At 44.3% G+C, this 25269-nt stretch overlaps 3 protein-coding genes across 7 annotated transcripts; 2 read left to right on the top strand and 1 right to left on the bottom strand.

Moving 5' to 3' along the window:
- The first annotated feature begins 251 nt into the window (after positions 1-251).
- p4hb (prolyl 4-hydroxylase, beta polypeptide) lies at positions 252-17097 on the top strand. The gene is made up of 11 exons (XM_042104703.1): positions 252-555; positions 2605-2811; positions 4096-4229; positions 4463-4600; positions 6502-6606; positions 6727-6852; positions 6974-7174; positions 8123-8243; positions 9334-9515; positions 12280-12390; positions 15429-17097. The coding sequence occupies exons 1-11, from the start codon at positions 417-419 to the stop codon at positions 15489-15491; spliced, it is 1527 nt and encodes a 508-aa protein (XP_041960637.1). The 5' UTR covers positions 252-416; the 3' UTR covers positions 15492-17097.
- Positions 17098-18712: 1615 nt separating this feature from the next.
- Positions 18713-20692, top strand: ppp1r27b (protein phosphatase 1, regulatory subunit 27b). Its single transcript, XM_042104710.1, has 3 exons — positions 18713-19211; positions 19429-19579; positions 20014-20692. The coding sequence occupies exons 1-3, from the start codon at positions 18980-18982 to the stop codon at positions 20135-20137; spliced, it is 507 nt and encodes a 168-aa protein (XP_041960644.1). The 5' UTR covers positions 18713-18979; the 3' UTR covers positions 20138-20692.
- Positions 20693-21773: 1081 nt separating this feature from the next.
- Positions 21774-23100, bottom strand: anapc11 (APC11 anaphase promoting complex subunit 11 homolog (yeast)). Of its 5 annotated transcripts, none has more exons than XM_042104711.1 (3): positions 22997-23100; positions 22450-22616; positions 21774-22287 (listed from the first exon to the last, which is right to left on the bottom strand). In XM_042104711.1, the coding sequence occupies exons 1-3, from the start codon at positions 23083-23085 to the stop codon at positions 22142-22144; spliced, it is 402 nt and encodes a 133-aa protein (XP_041960645.1). In that variant the 5' UTR covers positions 23086-23100; the 3' UTR covers positions 21774-22141. The 5 variants fall into 5 exon arrangements, with proteins under 5 accessions (XP_041960645.1, XP_041960648.1, XP_041960647.1 ...); XM_042104714.1 differs by having other exon boundaries at positions 22936-23074; XM_042104713.1 differs by having other exon boundaries at positions 22789-23072.
- Positions 23101-25269: the final 2169 nt, after the last annotated feature.

The raw sequence follows: 25269 nt of genomic DNA, 5'->3' as shown, positions 1-25269 counted from the left end.
TTCGGCTAACATCATTTTACTCTCGGCACTCAAAACGGGTGCATGCTGATTTGCTAGGATTAGTCCAGAAAGGTTGTAACGATTTGTACATAAGACTTAAACAAACGCATGTTGCTATTATGAAAACAAATCAAAGCCTGTATGAATGCTAAAGGTCTCTTTCACTTCCAGGTACTGTGCGCCGTGGTCCAGTCACAATTCAACACGAACAGCATTCAACCTCATAAATGCGCATGCGCAAATTGGTTGACCTCTCCAGTTCTGCACGCACTGCCACGTTAGTAGCGGCAGAGACAAAATACAGGCGACTGTAACAAGAAAAAAAAAAGATTTAACGACGCAAAGTGTCAGCCTGTGAATCCGCCGGCTTTAGTCTGCAAATCTGCCTTCTTCTGGTACTGCCGTCAAGTGCAACCATGCTTAAGTTTTTGTTACTCTGTACCCTAGCTGTGGCAAGCAGGGCTGAAATAACTGAGGAAGAAGATGTTCTTGTATTGAAGAAAAGTAACTTCGATGAGGCTCTGAAGGCTCACCCACACATTCTGGTTGAATTTTGTGAGTATCCCGCCTGTCTGCTATGATGTTGACTTAACTCACTTGTTCATTTCTGAATGACAACAGTGTCGCTGATTAAGTTATATTTAGGTATGATTGTCTCATCATGATGATGCTTCGTCAGGTAACTTAATGCAGAACGACACTTGCATCGCGACCGTTAGCAAACTGACTGGAAAGCTAGCTTCTGTAACGTTAGCTTGTTCGTAAATGTCTCTAACGATTAATTGTAATAATAAACTATTAGTTTGATTGTCGTATAATCATTGTAATGTTATACTTCGAATAGGTAGTTGGTGTTTAAACTAATATTACGGAGTGAGTAACAGCTTAGCAAATGTTGGCTAAGTCAAACGTCTCCGTTAACACGTTAGCAAAATGAATGACTGTTGTGTGACGTTGAAATCGTTGCCATTAGTTAGTTAGTTCGGTAGCGATAGTCTAAGTTAGTTTGGCACTTAGCAAGCTATGTTGTGTTTTTTAACCCAATGAACACGTAGCTATCAGTTAGCTGGCTAATGCTGTTAGCTCAGTTTCTCTATGGTGAACTTGAATAGATAGCGTCGCTCTAATCTTATCAAGTTTTTACTGTTTCGCAATGATGAATTGTAAGATTGAATTGATGGATCCCACCAAGTATTTGACGTTAACTGCGTCTTAATGCTAATCGTTAGCGCGCAATACGCAGAGCAATCAGATGGCCAATATATCATTTTTATATGGCTGGCCTGGTGGGATGCAAGTAATCTAATAAAATTAAATGTTTTACAGCATTTTTTGATGACCCATGGCTTACGTTAATTTGGTTTGGACTGATGTTAGGTGCTCATGGGCATGACATACCAAGCGGATGCATTGCAGATTGTTTACTCGAAGTTTAGGTGTAGGATTTTGTGGTTCTGACATTTACATGGCTAGTTTCAGTTAGCTGTGTGCAAATGATAGTGAATTCTATAGATTAGAGAAGTGTATAATGTGCTAAAAGCCTGTTCAATGAGATTCCACGCTGTACAAAATGGGTATTGGATTTTATATTTCCTTGTTCTGGAAGTTGAGTTTCTGTTTCACTTGCAAAAGAATAATGTGATCTGCTAACATTATGAAGTCGTAGCAAGTGAAGTTAACAAAGTCACCCTTCAAATGCATTTTGCAGATGTTTCATTGATTCTGGGCTTCTTAGAACATCCACCCCATTTTGTAGTGCAAACAGGGGAATCCTACCACGACTTCATTGGCTGTCCTGAAGCGATCCCATAGTTTTGCACGACAACCCCCTCACCCAGTCAAACAACTCCACGATGTAGAAGTCCCAATGAATGTAGTGTAGGGGGAGGGCGAAATAGTAGTTTCCCCACAGTATTTGATAAACGGGCGGGGCAAAGAGTTGGTAGGTTGACGTGTACATAAGACAGCCGGTTTTTAGAAACTTTGCTGGTTGATTATCACGTATTCTGTTTTTCCTTTACCGGATAGATATGAAATGTAATACATGTACAAATGACATTTTATGAAGTGTTGTGAGAAAGTGTACTTCTCATTGCGAAAAGGCGGAATGCACCGTATCCATGTGGTCTTTGGACTTAAGACTGACAACAAGACACCAATAAAATACTGAGCGTCATGCTGGGATACGTAAGCGACGTGTCGAAATGCAAGAGTGGTTTCCTAGGGCTAACGTCTAAGCTCTTGGGCGGTGTCAGCTAGAATCACAATGAGGTGCATCTCTTGCATCGGTTTAAAAGGTCAACAAAGCATATGGCGGTGTAAATGATTGTGTTCAGACAGACTATTGAATGAAGATTCGACCTCTGTAGGTGTTTTTGCCTCATAATGTGTGTGATTAGTTTTGGAAATGATAAAAAAAAATGATTAGATGTCTGATATTGCCACACATATGGCACAGTTTCATTCTGCAAAGTTTTGCCTCGCATGAGTAGTTCCTTGCAATAGAAAGTTGGTTTCTATTCCCTCTGAAATAATTGAAAGTGAACAAGTGAAAGTGTCTTAGTTTCAGACCATCATCTTTAAACTCTGTGTTGTCTGCCTCAGATGCGCCATGGTGTGGCCACTGCAAGGCCCTGGCCCCAGAGTTCGCCAAAGCTGCCGGTATGCTGAAGTCGGAGGGCTCGGAGATCCGTCTGGGGAAGGTGGACGCCACCGAGGAGGCAGATCTGGCCCAGGAGTATGGCGTGCGCGGTTACCCTACCATCAAGTTCTTCAAGGGTGGCGAGAAGGAGTCTCCCAAGGAGTACAGTGGTGAGTTAAAAGGCTCTTCTGCTTCAGTTTCAACCTCTGTCACTGGCCCCCTTATCCCACTGCTGACTTTAGTCCAACTGGATTTGTTTAACATAAGCGTGCCAAGTTAATGAAAACTTTACTGGCCATGGTCATGATATCAGTAACCTTGCTTACAGACAGGAGCTGATGTGGTCTTAACAATCAAAAGAGCTAGAGGCAGACTAGTGGCTTAACATTGGTCTCCAGCTGAATTAGCTGTACCCTGGCTTTAACCAGAATCATTCATTTGAAATTAAGCGCTAACTATTCATTTGAAATTAAGCGCCTAAACCTTCCACATTCCTGCTGACGTGGTGTTGTGTGTTTGGAGACAAACAACTTCCACATGCTTTTAACGTGACCCCATCTGGAAGAGAGGAGGGTGAGTGGTGGTTGTGTGTGTGTGTGTGTGTCACTTTGTGAGAGTGCAGTCTGTGTGGAACGTGTGAGGCTCCTCCTTCTCCTGGGGCCAGAGAGAGATGTGCAGTTCCGCACGTTTCCTGCGGTCTGCAGGGCAGAGGACCTGGGACGGGCCTGAGCGACGGCCAGCTCCTGCTACTCTCCTCCCACTCTCTCCAAAAATGGAGCGGGGGGGGGGGGGGGGGGGGGGGGGGGGCTGGACGGGAGCCGCACCTCAGCCAGTCAGCAGCTGCACTTACCGGAGCCCCCTGAAGCATTGCAGCACTGTTGCATCACTAAACTCCAGCTTCAGCATTTACCTGCTGCTGTCTGCCATTGTTATTACGGACAGCTGTTCGGTTTAATCCACAGTACAGCTCCGGGAACAAAAACACTGGGTGCCTTTAGGAATGTTTTGTTAACTCGTTTAATCATGTAAAATCACTAAAGCTGGAAATATCCAGTTCAAAAAAACAATGCTCCAGGTTTCAGGAAACTATTTAAAATTCTAAATCTTACTTTTGAATTAGCGTATCAATTTTCATGACTGCTCTTTTTTTTTTTTTTTTTTTTTTTAAGAGCGCTCTCATGAAAATTGGATTTGTTTAACATAGTATTTTTCAGTCATGCAGAGAGATTACACAATATCCTGTCCAGAGGAATTTAACAAAAAAGATGCTTCCCCTGCCCCGCTGGAAATGGGAACAGTTCCAGCTCTCTATTTGCTTTCTAGGCGACTAACGGGAGGCTGAATTGCCTCTCGCCCTGTTGACCTAAAGACAGTGTTTGCTCAGTACCAGCAGGGCCGCTCGGCTCCGTTCTGCCCGGCGCGGTCACGTGTGCTCATTGTCCTCTCCTCCACAGCTGGCCGCACCGCTGATGACATCGTCAACTGGCTGAAGAAGCGCACTGGCCCCTCCGCCACCACCCTGACCGAGGTCACCCAGGCCGAGACTCTGATGGCCGACAACGAGGTCGCAGTCATCGGCTTCTTCAAGGTGAGGCGTGTGCCCGCTTTCAGCCGCTGACAGGAAGTGATTGTGCCACGTATTAAAAGATGGAACAAGAGATTATTATGATGTGTGATTCCTGCACATGTGTAAAAATCGCCAAAAGGAAGCAATTGACACGGTAGTGACCTCTGAACACTAACAGTTGACGCGTTCAGGAAGTTTGTAGAGAATGAGTGTGTAGTCAAATGAAACTAATGTTGCACTGTGCTGCTCTTCAGGATGTGGAGTCCGATGGTGCCAAGGCCTTCCTGAAGGCTGCAGAGGCCGTAGATGACGTTCCTTTCGGTATCACCTCTGACGCTGCCGTCTACTCCAAATACGAGATGTCCAAAGATGGAGTTGTCCTCTTTAAGAAGGTATGAAGCGGCTGACCTCACCACAACAACCCAACACTTCATTGCACAGCTTTGTGATTTGTAGGGATTTAATGTAGATTTAGTTAGTTCACAAATGTAGGCCAATGAGTCCCTAAGAGTGGTTTGAGGATATGCAGTTGGCACTTCCCTTCACCCGTGAACTTGTGAACATGCAGCTTTGTTGTGTTATGGTTGTATAAGCTACTAGATGAATAACGTATCTATTCTATCTAACTCCTCATATTGCGTATAGCCTATAAGGTGCATCACAGAAGGCACCAGCCTATAGTGACGACGCCCCGTGTGATTCAGGCCAGGAAACACGATCCAGACAGTCGTGTCAATCGTCAGCGGTATCCAGTCATGGTTGCTAATATTGGCCTTGGCTGCACATTCTCTGAATAACCTGTCTCAAAGTTATGACTGCTTTAGGGCATCCACTAGCTCCCATTATGTTTATAGGCCAGTGGGGGTATTTGAGCAGTCCTTCCTTCTGCTGGGTACTAGCAGGGTACCCCCCCCCCCAAATATCCACTTGGTCATGCTTACATTTGCAATATGTGGACCAGAGCAGTGGGCATGACCGTCATGTGGTTAGCTTGTTTAGTTGGACCAAGCCAATTTTGGTTGGTTTCCAATTTTGTAAAACAGAAGCATCTAGATTGTCGTCAGCTAGGGGTAATGAGATTAGGTGGGTCCTTAGATAACAGTTGTATATTTTTGCATTTTGACAGTTGAACCTTTCACAGTCTGATATCTGATGCTTTGCTATCCAGAGTCTTCCAAGAAGTGGCTGGTGTATCTTACTTTGTTGCGCAGACTGTCTCTGTCATTTTGATATCGCGCCAATTGAGGTTGCTCATCTCATCTGGCCACTCGATTTGGGTTACGCCATTTTCTGCCGACCTATAGGCTATGCTGTTGGTATCGGGTCAGTATGCTGAATACGTGCTGTCAAAAATACGGTGTTTCCGGCCGGCCTGACAGCCAGTGTTGAGGAAACCACTGAAATGTGGTGGTGCCCTCTCCCTAATTTGCATGAAGGGGTGAGGCTGATGGATCAGCCTTGAGATCAGTTTTGGATTTGAGAATTGATGTAATGCTTTAAAATGCAATTATTCTCTAATCCCATGATCATCTTGTGATCTACTGTGTACTCTACTATCTAATCTAGTCATCATTTAATTATGATAAGAACAACAATCCTACATTATGACATACTTAAATATAAACCTGCCTTTACCCCCTATAGAACATGGCATGCACGTCTCATATTAAATGGTGTCATTAGCATCTGTAGGTGGTGACTGGATATGCTTTGCCTCCATCGTTCTTGAAGCTTAACCTCTGCATTGGCCTTGCAGCCTAATGAGGCATTGATGAGATTGTTATGCCTTAACACTCAAACAGACCCCCCACCTCCCGCCCTCCCTCTCTTTGTGGCTGCCTGGCCGTTCTCTCTGTGGGCGTAATCCAACATTCATCACTGCTATTGCCTTCCCCTGACCTGTGTTTAAACAGCAGCCCCCCCAAAGCTGGTGCTTTAATTTCAATAAACAGCTGCAAGGCTTGTTTGTTATCCGCATCGCCTGGGGAAAGTTGGGAAACCCTGCTGTGTATTCTTGGTCAGTGTCTGTAACTGTTGTGGTCAGCCAGCGATGTGTCTGCCTTTCCAGGGGCCACCAGTCACTGCCCAGTGCTATTCTTAACACCCAATAAAACTTTGTTTAGACTGCCGGGTCGTGCTTGTCGCTGGGTTTTCGGTTGCCCGGGTGTGGGATTAGGGCCATGCTGGTTTGGTAAATCTATATTAAGTTCATTGAATGTTTTATAGCGTTACTGTCATAGAAGCTAATCGTGCTCAGTCATGTTTCCACTAACCCCCCACCCCTCCCCTCCAGTTCGATGAGGGCCGCAACACTTTTGATGGCGAGCTGACCAAGGATGCCCTCCTGTCATTCATCAAGGCCAACCAGCTGCCCCTGGTCATCGAGTTTACTGAGCAGGTAACCCCCTTCCTCCCTCGTCTGGGGGTACACATTAGACATTTTGTTTACTCTTTACCAGCTGTGTTTGTGTGTGTGTGAATAACGTATCTATCCTATCTGTGTTTTTCTGTTTTGTAGACTGCCCCTAAAATCTTCGGAGGAGAGATCAAGTCCCACATCCTGTTGTTCGTGCCCAAGGCTGCAGCAGACTTCCAAGATAAGATGGACCAGTTCAAGAAGGCAGCACAGGGCTTTAAGGGAAAAGTGGGTACCAGCCTTGTCAGAGCTGTTAAAAACTTTCAAGTACAAGATTTAACCCCCCCCCCCCCTCCAAATCACACTGCTTAATGTCTGCTCCCTGCCTTGGTTCCGTCTCCTTCTCCAGATCCTGTTCATCTACATCGACAGCGACGTTGGCGACAACCAGCGCATCCTGGAGTTCTTCGGCCTGAAGAAGGAGGAGTGCCCCGCCATCCGTCTCATCACCCTGGAGGACGAGATGACCAAGTACAAGCCCGACACCAGCGACATCACCGCCGAGAACATCATCTCCTTCTGCACGGCCTTTGCCGACGGCAAGCTCAAGGTGCCGCCGACCCCACCGAGACTCTCTCTAGCAGCATGGCTCTCGTTTGGTCCAGTGTCCAGGTCATTTTTAGCTCAGTGAAGGTCAACTGGGTGCTCAATTTGTATGTGGTTACGTAAGCCTCAAGTTTCTCAGCGCAAAAGGCCACCAAAAATGGGCATTAAGCAACTATGTATAAAGCTCGGGATTGTGTAGTAAAATCGCTATCGATTTGTGGGAATCACGGTAATGGTGGCTACTGTACCAATAGAAAGTCAATGGGGTAGCAGTGTTTTCTCTTGATTTTATTTTTAGCAGTGGGGGCAGGCCATCCGCACCCCAACCCCCCCTCCAAACGCCAGAACTCTATAGAGCGGTTAGCCGTAGCAGCATTTGTGCTGCCTGTGCAGCAAAGCTCTAGACGTCATTTGACAGGAACTGAACGCGTCGGGCTGTCTGTGCAAATGTAGGTTGCAGTGAGCACAGACTGTGCCTTACTGTCAAAGACGGTGATTGCTGACGCCAACAGGGTGCTCGAGGACTCTTACGTCAGGGCCGCCGCACGTCCTGCACAGTCCACAAGCACGACGGGCCGGAGGTGCAGATGTGAAACTGAGACGGACTAATTGGCTTTCCTCTGTTCTGTCATGCACACAGAACCTGATCAGTGCAAGGCAGCAGGAATGCCAGGCAGCTCCGCAGGGTGCTGGTTATTGCTTTGCGGAATTCAATTCTATTTCATTAATTTGTATAGTGCCATTAACAATAGACTCTGTCTCCGAACTTAAGACCTAAACCCCTAGAGCAAGGTGAGCGTAACTAGGGGGGAAAAAAACAGCTGCTTTTAACAGGATGAAACCTTGAGCAGGACTCTGCTCCCTGAAGTCTTGGTGATGTTGATGTGTTTATAGCTTGAGTGTAATGTGGTGTGGTTTGGAACGATGATCACCTTCCACTTTGTTTCTGCAGCCCCACCTCATGAGTCAGGACATCCCTGATGACTGGGATAAGAACCCAGTGAAGACCCTGGTGGGAAAGAACTTTGAAGAGGTGGTCTTTGATCCTACCAAGAATGTCTTTATTGAGTTTTGTAAGTATTTCCTGTTGTCACCCCCCACAACACACACACACACACTGTAAAGCTGCATCTGTTGCTAAGCTTTTCAAGTTCAGTCCGACCCCAGGCACGACCGCAATTCAAGCAAATCTCCTTGACCAGCTGGTGGCCCGGCTCACTTTCACACATGTGAATTGCATGATTTATTTTGAGGAGGCTTTGCCTGATTACACTCTAGGGGTTGGGGTGGGGGGGTTGAGCAGCAGAGAGAGAGAGAGAGAGAAAGGCCCCTGGGTGTGAAACGTGAGTCTCCCCCGCCGGCCGCCGCTGCTGCTCCTGCACCCGCTCGCTAAGCCCGTGTGGCCACGCGAAGGATGGAGGCTGTGAACAGATCAAGTCCTCCACGCTTTGTCTGCCAGTAATGCGAGATATAGCGCTGGAAAACATTTGGATAAATTTAGGCTCCAGCAGGGTTATTTTGGTAGCAGTCGCTTCCACAAATTTGCTGTCTCTTCCCCCCCCCCTTAGCGCGAGCCCAGCTGATGCGAGGGAGGCATTTTTTCCACGGCTTCACTTTAATGTCTCACGCTCATCCGAGTGCCGATGGAGCGACAAGGGGGTTTTTCCTGATGGGTGTGGAGCGGGGGCGTCCGCGGTGAATAGGGTCACTGAGCCGGGCGCACGTGCTGCCGGGTTTGCATGTCGGCTGAGATCCTGGTGCTGCCCAGGGGGTAAGGCTTGGTCTGACTGGTCAGCAAGGCCACAGCTGTCAGTCTGTAAACGAGCCTGATGCCCTCATATTTTCCCATGAGTGTTTTAATTGAAGCAAATTGCCTTACTCATTCTGACCGTCACATGGGATTCTATGCTATATGCTCAAATTACTGCAATCATAGTATCGTATACTCAGCCATTCGGTCGTGTTTCCATTTGTGGTATGTCTATTGATCTCTTTATGTGAAGGAAAATGAGGCACTTTTTTTTTTTTCTTCGCCATACATTTAACCAAAAAAACAAGGGTCTATGTTTCTGACTCAAGATCCTATTCTTAATACATTTTCCCTAACCTAATTCTGTAAATGTATACCTGTGTTTTTGACCTGTGGTCCTCTCCCTTATGCAGATGCACCCTGGTGCGGACACTGCAAACAGCTGGCACCCATCTGGGACCAGCTGGGAGAGAAGTACAAGGACGACAAGAGCATCATCGTGGCCAAGATGGACTCCACCGCCAACGAGATCGAGGCTGTCAAAGTCCACAGCTTCCCCACACTCAAGTTCTTCCCTGCTGGAGATGAGCGCAAGGTGAGGAACTCCTTTACGACCCAAGAGTAGCATTTGCATCTTAGAATAATTTCATTTCCATTTAAATGGTGTCTTCGGTAACACCGTTCTTGCAATCTTACGCCTCTACTCCGCTTTGTATTGTGAGGAGGAACAAATCACCATTTGAATAGATTTAGAGCACTTCAGATAGCTAGCCCACAAAAAGAAAAGTCTTGTAACTCCAGGTGTCATTATGCAAAGCAGTAGAACTGCACTCTTGGCATGGTTTCCTGGGTCTCCCCTGTCCACTTGCAAAGTTCTTTTCTTCACCTGCTGCAGCTTTCATAGGCCAATATCGAAAGCTCCTGTTCTTCTAATAAGTGTTTGTAGATTGTGGTCCAAAATCACAAGTGTTTTGCTAGAAGTGAGTATTCCCTTAGGGGTCATTCATCTTGAACCAGGGCCTGCCACTCCAGGACGCTCACAATAGGTGCTCCCATTTCACTCTTGCCAAAAGTGCCTGCATACTTTTCAAGAGAAACTCGTGACCGCTCTGAAGACAGCTGAAATGCCATGTGTTTTAAGAGCACGCATGTTGAGTGGACCCCACCCACCTCCCAAGGTCTCTTCCTTGCTGATGTGTGATGCCCACTCGGAGTGGGTTGGGGTATGAGCATATTTTGTCGATGGCTCATTGCCCAAACATGGTAAGAAATAAAACGCAATGCATCTGGCACGGGTCACGTTTGAAAGACAAGAAGGGGTTTAATACCTGACAGCTTCGACGTTGGTCCCCATCTCCTCATCGGGGTAACCAGCTCACATTCCCCTATACAATTTTACACCCTTGCAAGAGTTCAAGGGTTATTTTTGATGGCCAGAGCCATGTTGCCACCCCACCAACCTCCATACACACAAACAGAGGCATGCACTTCTGCCCCGCCCCCCCCTACCCCCATTTACAAAAGAGCCTTTGAGGACTGATTGGACTCCTGATTTAGATGAGCTTGTTTTGGGGTTCCCTGTCAACATGTGCAGAAACCAGAGCCCATGACTCCATTAAATGTCCCCCTCCCCTCCCAGCCTCCCATTGCACATAAGCACCAGAGGATATGGTTAAAGCTGCCCGTTAGGTGCCCATATTTCACCCCCCTCCTCCCCCTACCTGCTGATCAGGAGGTGTGGCGGGGTTTCTCATTCTCTGCGGTCATTGCCGGCTGCAGTTGTTGACATGGTTTGCATGCTTGGGGTTAGTGTAGTTCTTAAGGTAGACCAGATAAACACAGTCGGCTCTGGGGACCGTGCTCAGAGATAATCTGTAATAACATGTTGCGAAGGGTTTGGATAGCGGTCTGCCTGCCCTTATGCTAGTTAGGCACGTCTGGGCAGGCGGAGATGTGCTTTGTTTGGGTGTGTGTTTCAGTCTGGGGACTTAAATCATCATCATTTGTGCGTCAGTGGCAGAGGTTTGGTTTTGAATGGTGGTAAAACGGTAGGTATTCACATTAATTATGAACACTTCTAGTGGAGTGCAGTCAACTAGGTGTTGTAAGAGTTGTTGTTTTTGTTTTTCTCTTTCCATCAACTGTTGGTCAATTCTCTCTACACTGAAACACTGGGGACCATGAAACTTGGTGGGCATGTAGCCCCACTCGGCCCCAACTCTGCAATTATTTCGCCAATGATTACATTCACACATTACATTACATTCTTGTGGTGTGTTGATCTCAAAGAGGTGCACCAACCAGGACTTGCACCCCTATGATCAGCGCTTCTGGACGTGGGCATGTGTATCTGTGTGTGTAAATGTAAAAAGTCCACACTAGATGCTGCTCCCAAACGGATTTAATGCATGCACACCGGCACAATGGCAGTACACAATAGTTTGTACACACTCATGCAGAATGCACACATACACACTGGTAGACACTCACTCACATTGTATAAATCTAGATGTAGAGCACGGACCAGTGTACTTGTGCAATTTTGTTAGACAAATATATGTTGTCTGTTTGTGTCTTTGTGAAGCACTGTCTGCACCACACAGGTCTGACACATACATGCATACACACTTGCGCATTATACGGTAGAAATCTTTAATCAGTTACTGAGTAATGTTAGCTATCGTTCCAACTCCAATTCCTGTAATTTATTGATATTTGATATTTCTATTTTTGGTGGTTCTGGTGATGTCTAAAAAAACAACGTATTGCTAATGTCACCCGTCAGCATGCCTTTCCTACCTCAGGGACCGACCTCTTCAAATCCCACGTAGCGTTAGCACCTTTCCGTTCAGATGCAAACCTGACAGCAGCCTCTGCTATAGAGACCATTTTGCTAACAGTACCCCCCGCCCCAACTCAGCATGTGACTTAGCACCAGCTAAGGAAGTCTCAGCAGTGATACTCAAAAGGCTCATTAAACAGGGGCTGTATTAAGTGACCCAAGCAGTCTGGTCACCAGGCACCTCGCTTCTGGTGTCCTTCAGAACGCACCAGCAAGGTCAACGGCTCACTCTCCGCAGCAGAAGTGCAGGTCTTGTGTAGCTACACATTCAGCCCTCAGCCAGCATGTGAAAATAACCACATTTGGATGGCTCGCCAAGACCCTAATGCCTTAATGGCAGCCTGAACGTCTGGCAGCTGGAGGGTGTCCGTATCCTTATTTTGGGCACATGTGGTTTAGCCTGAGAGGCCAAGAGAATGTATTCCACAGAGCTGATGTTTGGAGATGTACCATTTGCAATGTTCATTAGTGGCGTTGTTTATATTCTATTAAATGTGTCTCTGTCTTCTCATCGCAGGTGATTGACTACAATGGCGAAAGGACATTGGAGGGCTTCACAAAGTTCTTGGAGAGCGGAGGAAAGGAAGGTGGCGCCCCAGCTGGAGATGATGACGAGGATGAGGGCGAAGTGAGTGACCATCTGCATAGAACTGACCTTGACATTTACGCCTAGCCTTTCCCTGTAGTTCACAACCTTATATTGGCTTACTCTGATTTGATCCGACATTCACTTCATTTTAAGATGCATCAAAGGTAGCAAGCGATTGGGGCAAACATTGTTACATCATCCACACCATTGGCTCTTTTTCATTAAGGACCGGGGTTGGCCCGAGGCTTTTCCCCCGTCTTAAAAAATGTGCGTGGCCTCAGTATTCTCTTTCCATAAGGAGCTGTAACATCGGGGACATAAGCTAACAATGCTAGAAACTTCTAAGCAGTGCTTAGCGACGACACCGCGAGCATACGTCAAATTAATTACAAGGACATTTACAAGTCATACAATTCTAAGAATCAGTATCCTTTTTATATACCTGTAGATTGTTTTTCTTCTCAAAAAAGAGCAAAGTTACTTCTGTTGCTAGGCAACCCTAAACAAATACTACTGGTCTGTTTTATTGTTGCATGGTATTCCATTCCAAAAGTCCTTGGTTCAGCCCCGATTCAGCCTTGCCCTACTCCAGGGCTAACCTGAGACCATGCGCCACAGCCCCGGTCCAGCCTCAATCATGGAAATAGAAAAAGTCAGAGGCTTTACCTCAGACGCCAGGGTTTTTCCCATAGTGGAAAAGGGCTACATTACTCCTTTTCTTCATGTGTGCCTTTATCTCTTGGGATGAAAAATAATTGGCCAATGGAGCTGAGCCTTGACTTTACAGTTTCAAAGACTACTTCCTTGTGTAGTGATTTTTAAAGTAAGTGGAGGATAGCCAGCTTGTATCTGAAGTGCTGGTGAAGTTCTATTTGCACCTCGGTCAGCTTGGACTCTTGGGATGGTGCCATTTAAGGGAATTCTTGGCTCTGTGTAGCCTCCTGTCGGTGTAGGGTGTAGACTGTTACCCAAGTATCAGGTCGGCACTGGCATAGGTGGTGGTATGTTGGTGGGAAAAATGCCTTGGCAGTGTAGACGCCCCCATTCCTAGGACCAGATTTGACTGGTTTGTAGTTGGCAGCAGGTCCTGTATTAATGCATTGAGGGCATGAGCCTATTGAAATATCCCCCATATGACCCATGATGTTTTGACATCCAAGTTGGCTCCATGTTGAGACCTTTTAACGCCTGGCCCCTAACACCTGACCCCTGGATGTATTGGTTGCACTGCAGCCTCAATAATGCAATAATGATAAAGCACAAATAACATTTGTGTTAAAGCTGGCCATCTGTTTGAAGAAATTAGACTTTGTACGTTGTACATTGTAAGTTGTACCTTTTTTTTAGTTTTTTTTTTTTTTTTTTTTGCAAGTTTCCAAAATCAAGTAGACTTATTGGAAATGGTAATTCTGTTGTGATCTCTTGAGCATTTTGACCATCTTGTTTTAAAGGTGTCGGTAAATTGAGTCTTACTTAAATCAGCCATAGGTTTTATGACCTCAACTTGGGTCCCGGTGTCAGCTGAACATGTTTACTGGCCAAAGCATTTCTCGATGTGAGGTTTTAAACCTAGCCAGGTTGGTTCAAGCAGACCTAGTGGGACATTTTTCGTATACTAAAAGATGATCTGACACCAGGACCCTTGCTGAAGTTGTTTAACGACGCATAGATTTTACAAATAGACTATGTTTACATCCAAGAAGGTCAAAATGCTTTTAGGGGAAATCTTCTTGCTTTGCACAACAGCATGCATAGGTTTTCATGGTTACAGATGCGTGAAAATCTACTCAGACACAAAAGTAAAGGGGTAACCTGGGCTGAAGACATGGCTCTCAATACTCTGTGCTCTTCTTGGAAAGCTAATTCCGGAACTAGATATCACTGGCTAATGGCCAGGGCAGCTGTCTGTCAGGGGTGTTTATCCTTATTTTTGTGGGCTTCCACTACAGCCTTGTCTCACATGCAACTCTGTCAACAGAAGTTTATCCTCTGGTCAAGAAGGCCTTTACAACCTGAGTGGCTATGATATGGCCCCTTTAATCAACAACTAATTATGATTTCTAATAATAATGCAACAACATATATTTATATAACACTTTTCAAGCACGGAGCACAAAGTGCTTTACAGACAGAGAAACCAAACAATAGTAGTAATGATATAATATAATTAATAAATAAATAAATAGCAAACTACCAAACACAAACTTAACTCTAATGTAACAAACAAAAGGATGATAATAAATTAGCAGACATAAGTGGAATCAGTCACTAATGAATGAAGGCAATTGTATAGAAATGGGTCTTTAGACTAAATTTAAAAGCAGCCACTGATAGTGCAGATTTAATGTTATAACGGAGGCTGTTCCGCAGCTTGGGTGCTCTAACTGCAAACGATCGGTCACCCCTAGATGACCATTTACTTTCTGGAACAACTAAAAGTCCCAGGCTGGACGATCTGAGGGGCCGAGCCGGACAGTAGGGGGTTAATAAATATTTTAAATTGTCAGGTGCCAAACCCGCTTTATAGGTTATTAGAAGGATTTTAAAATCAATCTTAGAACTCAGTGGCAACTAGTGTAGATTGGCCAAAACTGGGGTGATTTTGTTCCCTAAATTTAGATTTTGTCAAAATTCTGGCTGCCGAGTTCTGAACAGTCAGTAAACGAGAGATGGATCGGTAGGTGGCATTCCAATAATCAAGTCTAGATGAAACAAAGGCATGTGTAATTCTCTCGGTGTCCTGTAAAGATGGCACTGACCTGATCTGATTTCTTGACGTAAAATTATAAGTTAGTCACCAGCCATTTATATTTTTCTGAATGCATGAAAATGTATGCATATAGATAAACGTTTTAACAATACGATAGACAATATACCATTTATATACCGACTTAATATCTGGTTCTACATTTGGATAGTCAGGTTTTTAAAAGGCTTTGAATGGCTGTCAGCATTGGCATTTACCTGCATAAGAAAATTTAACTCCATGTGGAGTCCCTCAAAGTTCAGTTCTTGGTGCTCTTTGATTCAATAACATAGCAACTTATCGTTTTTTTTTTTCCCCCCTCCCCAAACAGGATATGGAAGACATCAGTGACATCGAGGATGATGAGGACGCAGATGGACACGATGAGTTATAAGAGAGAGAGCAACATGGAAGAAGCAGAAACAACCCCCCCGCAACACCACCACCACCACCACCCTCAACCTCCCTGTTCTTTGAACACTAATGCACAACTGCTCTCCAGCGGCCAAGCATTGCAGGAACCACCACAAAGCTCGTGTAGCTGCCACTTTGCCTCCTCCACCCACGTATGGGCCCAGAAAGACTGCGTATATTCTCCAGCAGGCACTCAATCAGATGGCGCCAAGGGGTTTCCATGGAGCCCACTTAGTGTTCTGTTTATTTTTGAGTTCTTGTGATCATCAGTTTTGGCATTATTATATGAAAATTAATTTGATTCATGTTTGTGAAGCCCCCTTTTAAAGTAAAGAAAAAACTGAATCGAATTCAGCCCACACATCCATAGGCTACACGTGCTAATGCTGTGATATGTGAGCCAGTTGCCGTAAATGATCTCTTGACTCTAAGAGTAAGCCAGTAATATATATATATTTTTTTTTTTTCTAAATTCAGTTTGGGGAAGAATATGGTGTGTGGATGGACTGATCTCAGGGCTTTGGGGCCACATATAAATATACATATATAAACATACTGTAAAAGGCTAATTACAAGAATGCATTCTATGTTACGAGCCATCACAATTAACACGCTGGTGTAGCTGAGACCAATTGTGGGTTCTTCTATTGTCTTTGAGCATATCTTTTTTTTTTAGGTCTCCCGTGCATATTCCACCCCTCCTCCCCGGCCCCCCTCACTTGGCTACTGAACCTTTTTAATAAGAAATCTTGGAGAGATCATTTTATTTAATGTTTATGTTAATCTGTTCCATGAAATCCAAATACTCGTCGCCCCAGCAGCAGCAGCACTCTGTGTCCCTGTGGCTGTGTCAGGCGTCTGTCTCTCCTTTAGCAGACTTGGGATCAGTGGGAAGGGTCACGCGACTGTCATGTTCCATGTTCTGTTGCACTGAATTCACACCATCTTGAGATTTCCACAGCAGTTACTGAAATGGCTGAAGCTAAACATTAGTTTTTTTTTTTAAATCAGTGTAGTCAGGGGGAATGTGCAGCAGTCCTGCAGCCTACTCTCCACCCACCCACCCCCACAACCGCCTGCTTTTAGCTCCCCCATTCCTCCGTCATGTACTCCAGTGGTGGCACCCTCCCCTGAGGAGCGTCCCGGGTGGTTGTGTGTGCGTGCGTGTGTGCGTGCGTGTGTGCGTGTGTGTGGTCATGATTACAGGGAGGGGCAGAGTGTGTGTGTGTGTGTGTGAGAGAGAGAGAGAGAGAGTGTGTATGTGCTTGTGTGTAAATGTGAGTTATTCTGCTTTATTTCTCTCGCGTCCAAGGGCAGGGGTTGTGAATGTAAAGGGTTATTTTTTTATGCGTGTTCATTTTTTTTTTTTTTTTTTCCTAAGGGTTTGTTTTTGAGGGAGGGAGGGAGGGAGGGAGGCTTGATCTGAAGGGTGGGTCTATGGTGAAGGGTCATGGGATTGGACAGTTGAACAGATGAGCAGTTAAGAAGAAACAAAAGCATTCCATCACATTCAAATCGACATGGAGAAGTAAACTGGTGGCCAAATAAAATAAAATAAAATTAAAAAAAAAAAATGGTGAAAAACACTTGTCTCTTTTTGTGAAACTTTGCAGCACACCACATTAGTAATTCAATAACCCGTATAATAAACATAGACTGGCACATGAAACCCATGAAGTACTGTCTAGTTTCTAAAGGCATTTTCAGACTATTTTGGTAAAACTTACAATGGTAGACATGAGATCTCATTGTGTGTCTCTGAGTGGTCATCTTTTGGTTGTTGTTCTATGTACAATTAATGGCCTTACACTGAACAACTTTGACAAGATTTGGGAAAGATTCTTGAAAGAAGTCTTTTGAGTAATGCTTGACTACAAACTTTCAAGAATCTTTCCCAAATCTTGTCAAAGTTGTTTGGTATAAGAAGTCCATTAGCTGAACCTGATTCTCAGTGGCACATTCTACAAAATGTCCTCAGCATGGCCACAGATGAGGGCAGCTGCGTTGAGGGGTAGTCTATGTTGTCTGTTAACCTAAAATGTCATCCTAAGAAGATATCACTGATCTACCACCAGCTGAAAGAATGACATGACATCTGGCCAGTGCATGCGTGTCCAAAAGCATCACATCACATGTAGCCCAAAATATAATAAGCGAACAGAAACGCATGTGTGGAATGAGCATGTATGGTCATTTCTCATTCTAAGACAGTACATAGGACTTTGAATAAACATTGGTATTAAATACATAAGGTCTGTTGAAACATTCAGAAGCCTATTGGCACTATGCTGCTTCTTTACACTACAGTATCCAGTGCTTATTCCTGTGGGTTAACCTTTCAACACCACATACAACTAACACAACCAGCCTCAATATTTCTAAACACAACAAATTCCTGTATAGATTTGAATTATTTTTAAAAATGTAATTATTTATTTATTTTAAACAAAATCACTAATATGTATAAAAAGAAATAAGACAAGACTTTAAAAACACCTTATTGGTGAAAAAACATCAATACATTTTAAGAAATAATCCCTTATCGTTTGGTTTAATATATCCAACAGTATATTGTATTGTATAACAGTATACAACAAATTACTTCAGTCGTGTTGAGTAGAGTAGAATCTTCTAGAAGGTCAAAACACTTTAACTGACAGTCTGATTCAGTTCACCATGTGAATAATTTTCTGCTCCTAGTCGTCATGGTCTAGCAATCCCACCAGTTTATTGATTTGGTTACCGTTCCTCACAAACAGATGTTTGGATGACTGTTTACCCCAAGGCTATTTTCTGCAAGACATCACACCTAACCTACCCGTGGCCCTGCGGATGGCATGCTTAGGTTGTAAACCATTTTTTGCCACCCCCTGTCCCTGCCCCTGCCTCTGTTTACTAGAAGTTACCACAGGCCCCTACAGTACGTGACCATGGCCTGGGAAGAAACAGGGCCACATGAATGGCTGAGAGGATTCAGCCAGAAGGGGGGGAGGGGAGTGCCGCTGGTTAAAAAAAAGTCTCTCATGAGCTGTGGTGAAAACAGAAGCTGAGGTTACTCATGGCTGGCTAGAGCACCAGGGCCAGTGACGGCATGCTGGGCAGCACCCGTTTAGGCCACTCATCTTTCTAATTCAGTCACTTGATCTGTGAGGTGACAGCCCTGAAAATAGCCCCATGGAGGGTATATAGAGCCCTATGGGCAAGCCCTCTCATTCAGAGCACTCCCACCACACGGCCTAGCCAGACAGACTTTAGGAGACAAGACAGTGAGACACCCCCAGAAGAGACGAGACGAGAGCAGAAGACCACCAGACGCAGAGAACCCAGAGAACCCGGAGATCAAATCTGACGCAGCAGCAGCAGCAGCAGCAGCACCTTTAACAGAGAAGACCCGGAAACACCGAGGACTGCACTGCCCCTGAATCTTCTTGCATCTTGACTTTTCCCACATCGTTTTTTTTTGTGAAAATGAAGTACCTGCAGTATCCCATCTCCAAGACCATGGGCTACAGCGACTGCGTGGCCAAGGACTGCGGGGCCATGCCATGCTCCCAGGCTGCCGCCTCCCTCAAGCCCATCCGCAGCGTCCACTTCCCCAACGACATCGTCTTCCAGGACTATGTGCGCACGGGGGAGCTGGAGCGCATCGGCCGCTTCATGCGGGCCAGAAGAGTGAGCCTGGACACCATCTACCACTCAGGTGAGTTGCCTGACCGTACCCCCTTCACAGGAGGAGAACCTGCATGCACATTTTAATCCACTTCTCAACATCAATGGCCCTGTGTTCTCACCGAATGACCAGTTTGAGAGACTGGGTCTTTTTGAAATGCATGCTTTATACAAACAACTTTATACCACTGGCCTTGCATTGAGTATCAATAGCTGAGTTTGACGAGTCGGTCATGTCTTCACTGCAGGCATGGCAGCCATTCATGAAGCCGTGCTGTCCGGGAACCTAGCCTGCGTCAAGCTGCTGCTAGAGTACGGGGCGGACATTCACCAGCGGGACGAGGAAGGCTGGACCCCTCTTCACATGGCCTGCAGTGACAGCTTCCCAGAGATTGCCAGGTGAGCTCCTTCACCTTTAGTAAATCCACTACACACATGCACTTTTCCACTCACATAAGCACTTTAAAAAAAGCTTTAAAAAAACTACACTTTTCCGTTCCGAATCCCTCTCTTCACCCTGGCCAGTGGCTACATACTGCAAGTTCACTGGCCCAAAGGAAAGCATGCACACATTAGAAAAGACTCATTGGATGCACACATACAAGCGAACGCTCAGGTCATATGAGATAAAGCATGTCAGATGGGGGAACTGAAGCAGGGGATGGGGCAGATGCCGGAGTCTCACATAGCGCTGCCCTTCTGCCCTCTGCCCCCGACAAGCACGCAGAGGTCCGAGGTGCTAGCACGGTCGAGGTGGAGGCCCCCAAGCCGGGCCCCCCTATTCCGTCCACCCCTGTGCTAAGCAGTGCTCTCTTTCTCTCTTCCTCACTCAGGTATTTGTTGTCTCTGGGTGCCGACGTGGACGCCGAGAACGAGGACGGGGACAAGCCGGCGGATCTCATCGACCCTGAGTGCAAGGAGCTGCTGGAGCTGTTCGGGGTGGACAGCGGCGACTGAGCTCCCCAAAGAGCCATGGAGCTCGACGGCATCCTCAACGGTGTCCTCTCCTCTGTGTCCTACTCCTCTTTGTTGCCAGGGTGACAGAATGCATCGTTCCGCGCGTCCTCGAGAGTGGACCCCCAGGGACACCTGTGGCAGGGGATTGTTGGGAAGAAGCCCCACCTGTTTTGGTGGCTTATTGATGGGACTGTGGCATGTTCATGCTGCAAGGGGCTCTGCCCGGTTACAGTGTGCACTTTTCTTTGGCTCAGAGGGAAGAAAGTGTTGAAGCCCTTGCTTGTACTTTACTGTACATGTATGTGCTTTTGGAAAAAGGTGCTTCTATTGTTTTTAGCTTGTTTTTGTACTGTTCACACGCAACTTGTGTAAATACTTAATACACATTATGAGTTTAGTTTTATAGTTTTAGCAGCAATATATGTGTATATACATGTAGTTATACATTTGATGTATACAAATGATTTACAGTGTGATGAATCTGTATTGTTGATTGTTCAGTCTTAATATAAATTGTTTTTATACTTTTTTTCAATAAAGCCTCCTTTAAATACATACACTATCTACTTTATTTCTACCTGTCAAAATAATGTACTTCAATATGATGCGTCATACCTTTAAAATAGCACTTCTGGATACACTTTACATCTAAGCAATAGTTTTAGAACATTTTGATAAAAGTCATGGTGACAAAGCACTATTACTACAGGATGTTATCAACAAACTACTGTGCTGATGCACATTTCACAACTCAGCTATGGGGGGAACTTGTTAGCTTCATATTGGTTCACGGTTTCACACATCACTGAAAAAATAACCCATTGCTTAACTGGTGAGATTTTCATATAGTCATCCTAAAATGTTGCCTTCACATTTTCACAATGTATAACTTACAGTTGATTTTTAATGTTTAATTGCCTAGCTTCACAGATAGCCTAACATTAGCCCTTTGGACAGCAAATGTAATCTCTGAAACCCTCTAGTGGACAACATGAGTAACTACTACATCTCTGCAACCCTCTGCACAACATGGACTGTTATTAATCAAGCTTATCAAGCTTTTAGACAAGTGATAATGTCCGCCTCATTTGTCATACATAATATATTTTGTTTGTTTGTTTGACTGTCAATGACAAAACTGAGAGACTCAATGTAAAAATAGTGCTTACACACCATGTTCGGTAGGCTATATTCTGGTTATTCCAATACGGAATAGCATGTCAGAGGAAAGGGTATGAAGGGGCAGAATTAGTGCTGCACAATTACCGCATCGCAATCACCAGTCTCTCGTCACATGTATGACTTCTATATTAATGTTAATTGCAGTTATAGGCTACCTGCTGACTCAAAACACCGTGACTCTGTTTTGTGTGTTCTTAGACTTAGATGAATTGTTGTCATTTGATCTGTTTGTCATTTTGATGTGTCTATGTATATTAATACCTGTTCTCCAGTAAGAAAACTACAATAATATCTTGTGGATAAATCAACAAGTGTGCTGTCAGCAGACCTATAAGCTCAGCAAGCTGTGAGAGCCTCTCTTAGTTTCACTCACACATAAAGGACCTTAATAGCTCCAGCAGTGTGTACATTTCAATATCTCACAAAGCTTAGTGTTGTACTGTGGCAGACTATGTCTTGTGCATCAAGATTTTATTATTTAAGTATCATAATCAGTTTATCAAACTCTACTGCTTTCACAGGTCACCACTGTTATGTGGCACTGGCACTGCATTAAAGAGCAATATTTGCATATGTTACTTCAGTGCTTACCTCTCTTTCTGAGTGCAAGGCTCACATGTGAACTAACTGCTAAGAAATCATTTTTAAAAATGAGCATTGCCATGGTCCTTTACTTCAACATAATGCCACCATCCTCTGAATACAAACATGTGACATACACAAATTATGAACGTCGTCGTCTTTGTTGCACTGATTTCCACATTGTTTCCACAAATGTCTGTGTTTGAATGTCTCTGTGTCAATGCAGACCAGGCAATGGCTTCATTCCTTAAACTTCCACTCCTGTCGACACATAGGGCACTGTTGCTGGACCTGCTGTGAGTTCAGCCACTTGAGGATACAGTGCATATGAAAGCAGTGGGAGCACTGGCCCCAGACCAGCGGGCAATCGTCTCCAGGAACCTTACCTGAAAACACAAGAAGGTGCATGAAGTCCTACTGGCACAAGAAATTATGACTAATGAACCTGGCTGCCATTCAGGCCCATTTGATGTTTCAGGTATTGACTGTATAGCGTCGCTACAATATGAAGCTATTATCAAACATAACATTTCATTTGGGTAACTTACAATCTGGACAGCATCCATTAAAAGGTGCGCGGCAGATCCCACAGTTGTCATCATTGGCTACCCAGGACCAAGCTGCTACGCCGTTCCACTGTTTGATCTTCACCTTCATCTCAGACCAGCCTGATGAGAATAGCCTAAAGTCGAAACAACGGAATCTTGGGAAGAACCTAGCAAGAAAAGGGCAAACGGCGAGTTTACAGTTACAGCTTTCAATACAGCCTTACAAGCCACTTAACTGTTCACAGATGACCACTGGCAACAGATCTGTTAACTTTGCGTCGTTATCGTGAATAACAGTTGCAAAGACAAAATTCAAAGCCAATTGTTTACATTACACACCATAGACAGCAACGTTATAAGATTAGCTATGAACAGTTATGCGAACTGACCCGCGCGGAAAGCAAACCAAAGCTACCTAGCTAAGCTATTCCAGCCGCCCTAGGTTTCTGCGTCCGACAAAACAGGTCAATTAAACATGGCTAGTACCTTAAGTCTAGCTATTTTAAAACGTGTTTACAGCGATATCATAAGTCTGCAGAATTAATACCACTTGTTAAAACTGAGGTGTAGGCCAATTTCAATTTCTTCCCCTTTCCATGTTACTCTCCCGACAGCCCTCTGCACCGTGTACGTCATTAAGTGATTGTTCACAGCGCCGCCTATTGTCTTGGAGTTGAAAGACGTCGAAAAGCTCAGCAATCCATCTTCCCTGGGACCCAGCAGAAAAAAAGTTTTGAAATTAAGATTTTTTTAGGATTATTTAAGTATTATGATTGAAAGAAACATGTTGCAACATTTTGTTTGTTTACCCTTGCAGTGGACATCGGGTCTTCATTTTTCAGAAAATATTAATTTAACATAATGATATTGCATTGAATTACATGAGTGAAAAACGCCATAGGGAGTGTCACGACCACTCTGTTTTATCTACCACTCTGGCCCAGAGTATGAGCTGCATTAGGGACCCCCATAGTCTGACCACTGAGCCCTGTGTGATAGACCTGTCAGAGACTTTCTAATGAGGAGACACAGCACTCAAAAAATCCTCCATAGAAATGCATGGGGTTTGTAACGCCAATATGGCAGTTGTCTACACATATCCCACCCCTTCTATGGCAAAACGTCGACATGTGAATACATTGAGCCAATCATGTGTTGTGCTGTGAATACATTGAGCCAATCATGTGTTGTGATCTCGCCGCTGGAGCAAGATTGGTGTTGTTAAGCCTTGCACACGTGCATTTCTGCCGAAATAGATGCCTGATAAGTGCCCAAAAAGTGTTGCAATATGGCCGCCGAGTGGAGGGACTTGCCTTAAAGGTGCCATGTGTAAGAATTGAGGTAAAAATATCCAAAAAATGAGCTACATACATCAAAAGAATGTTGTACAGTAAGGAATGAGTTAAGCCATACCTCCAAATTGATGTAAGGTCTGTGAAAGACCATGAAAGGCTCAATAAGTTAATTTAACAAAATCAAAATGCATCCACAAGACTCCAGGTACTGCCAGAGGGCAGTACAATTACCACTCACAGAAAAACAAGCTTAGAAGTCATAGAGAGAGATCTGTGAAAAATCGCCTGAATTTTCCTTTAACTAATTGTTTTGAGCATTTTGTTTAAAATCCATATGTAATTGTGATATGTTCCTGTTTTAGGTTTGCCATCAGGTTATGTCCTTGTTGTCTAATCTGTATTCACACATGTTTGTATGTTATCTCTGTTTTCTTCTTTTTTAACATCAACCTGATCAAAACATCATTTTAAAACATACAGATAAAAACACTAAAGATGGATCGTGAAAATTTGAAGACAAAAAAATCTTGTTCCTTAGACTCTATATTAGCAAAATATGCACAAAAAAAATCAATTTTTACATGAAAATCTAGCGGTAGCCTATTTTCCAAACACAGCGTACTGTAACCAAGAAGAGCATGACCATTTTAAAAGGGAAAACCTGGGCATTTGGAGTGAGAAGTGGTCCTGACAGTGTTTGAATGCGTGTGAAATAGCATCTATGCAGCACAGAGATCACACCCTTTTGTTTTGTTTTCATTATTTAGTTGAGAAAGCAAATAAGCACAGATATGGGAGATCATCATGCATCTCACAGAAACGGAAATTATTTCAAGGTCTTAAACTGGATGAACATTTTTTAGTCTATACTGATATACTGTAATGACATATTTGATATAGGTGCAGAGCTTTGTTTGAAATAGTTCCTCAAATAGTTTGGTTCAAAGGTAAAGTTACAGTTTTTTGTAACTCAAGAGGTACTGCCACTGGGCACTGCAAAATACCACACAGAAAAACAACCTTTGCATAGTCATGCTTTTCTTATTGAGCAGCACATTTGAGGAACACCATACAAATTAAGGAACTATAAACTGCTTCTCCAATTCTGGAAAACAATGGTTATTGGACACTCATATATGTTTGCAGTAGTGGTCATTACAATGCTCAGAGAATTGTGTGGTAGGAGCAGGCTCCACTCAGTCTCTTATTCGTTTTTTAGAGTGCTAGGCCAAACGTATAACTGATATCAAAGAAGAAAAAAAGGCAGCACTTTGCATACAAAAAGTGTTTCCATTTGTCATATAGTTATAGTATGTTATTGGTGTACTGATTGTTTGTATTTAAGTGTCAGTGTTTTTATGTTTCTCACACATGTTTGTGTGTTATCTCCATTTCTCCATTTCTTTTTTAACATCAACCTCATAGGGACTGCAGATAAAAAAAACTAGCTGGTAGGCTAACTCCGGTACATTCACATGGCTTATTTAAATGAGCATGTTCAATGTGTGTGTCATATGGTGACAAT

The sequence above is a fragment of the Alosa sapidissima genome, chromosome 9 (assembly GCF_018492685.1).
Source record: "Alosa sapidissima isolate fAloSap1 chromosome 9, fAloSap1.pri, whole genome shotgun sequence".
Classification (NCBI taxonomy): Eukaryota; Metazoa; Chordata; class Actinopteri; order Clupeiformes; family Clupeidae; genus Alosa; species Alosa sapidissima.
This window is presented reverse-complemented; position numbering and strand designations above follow the sequence as displayed.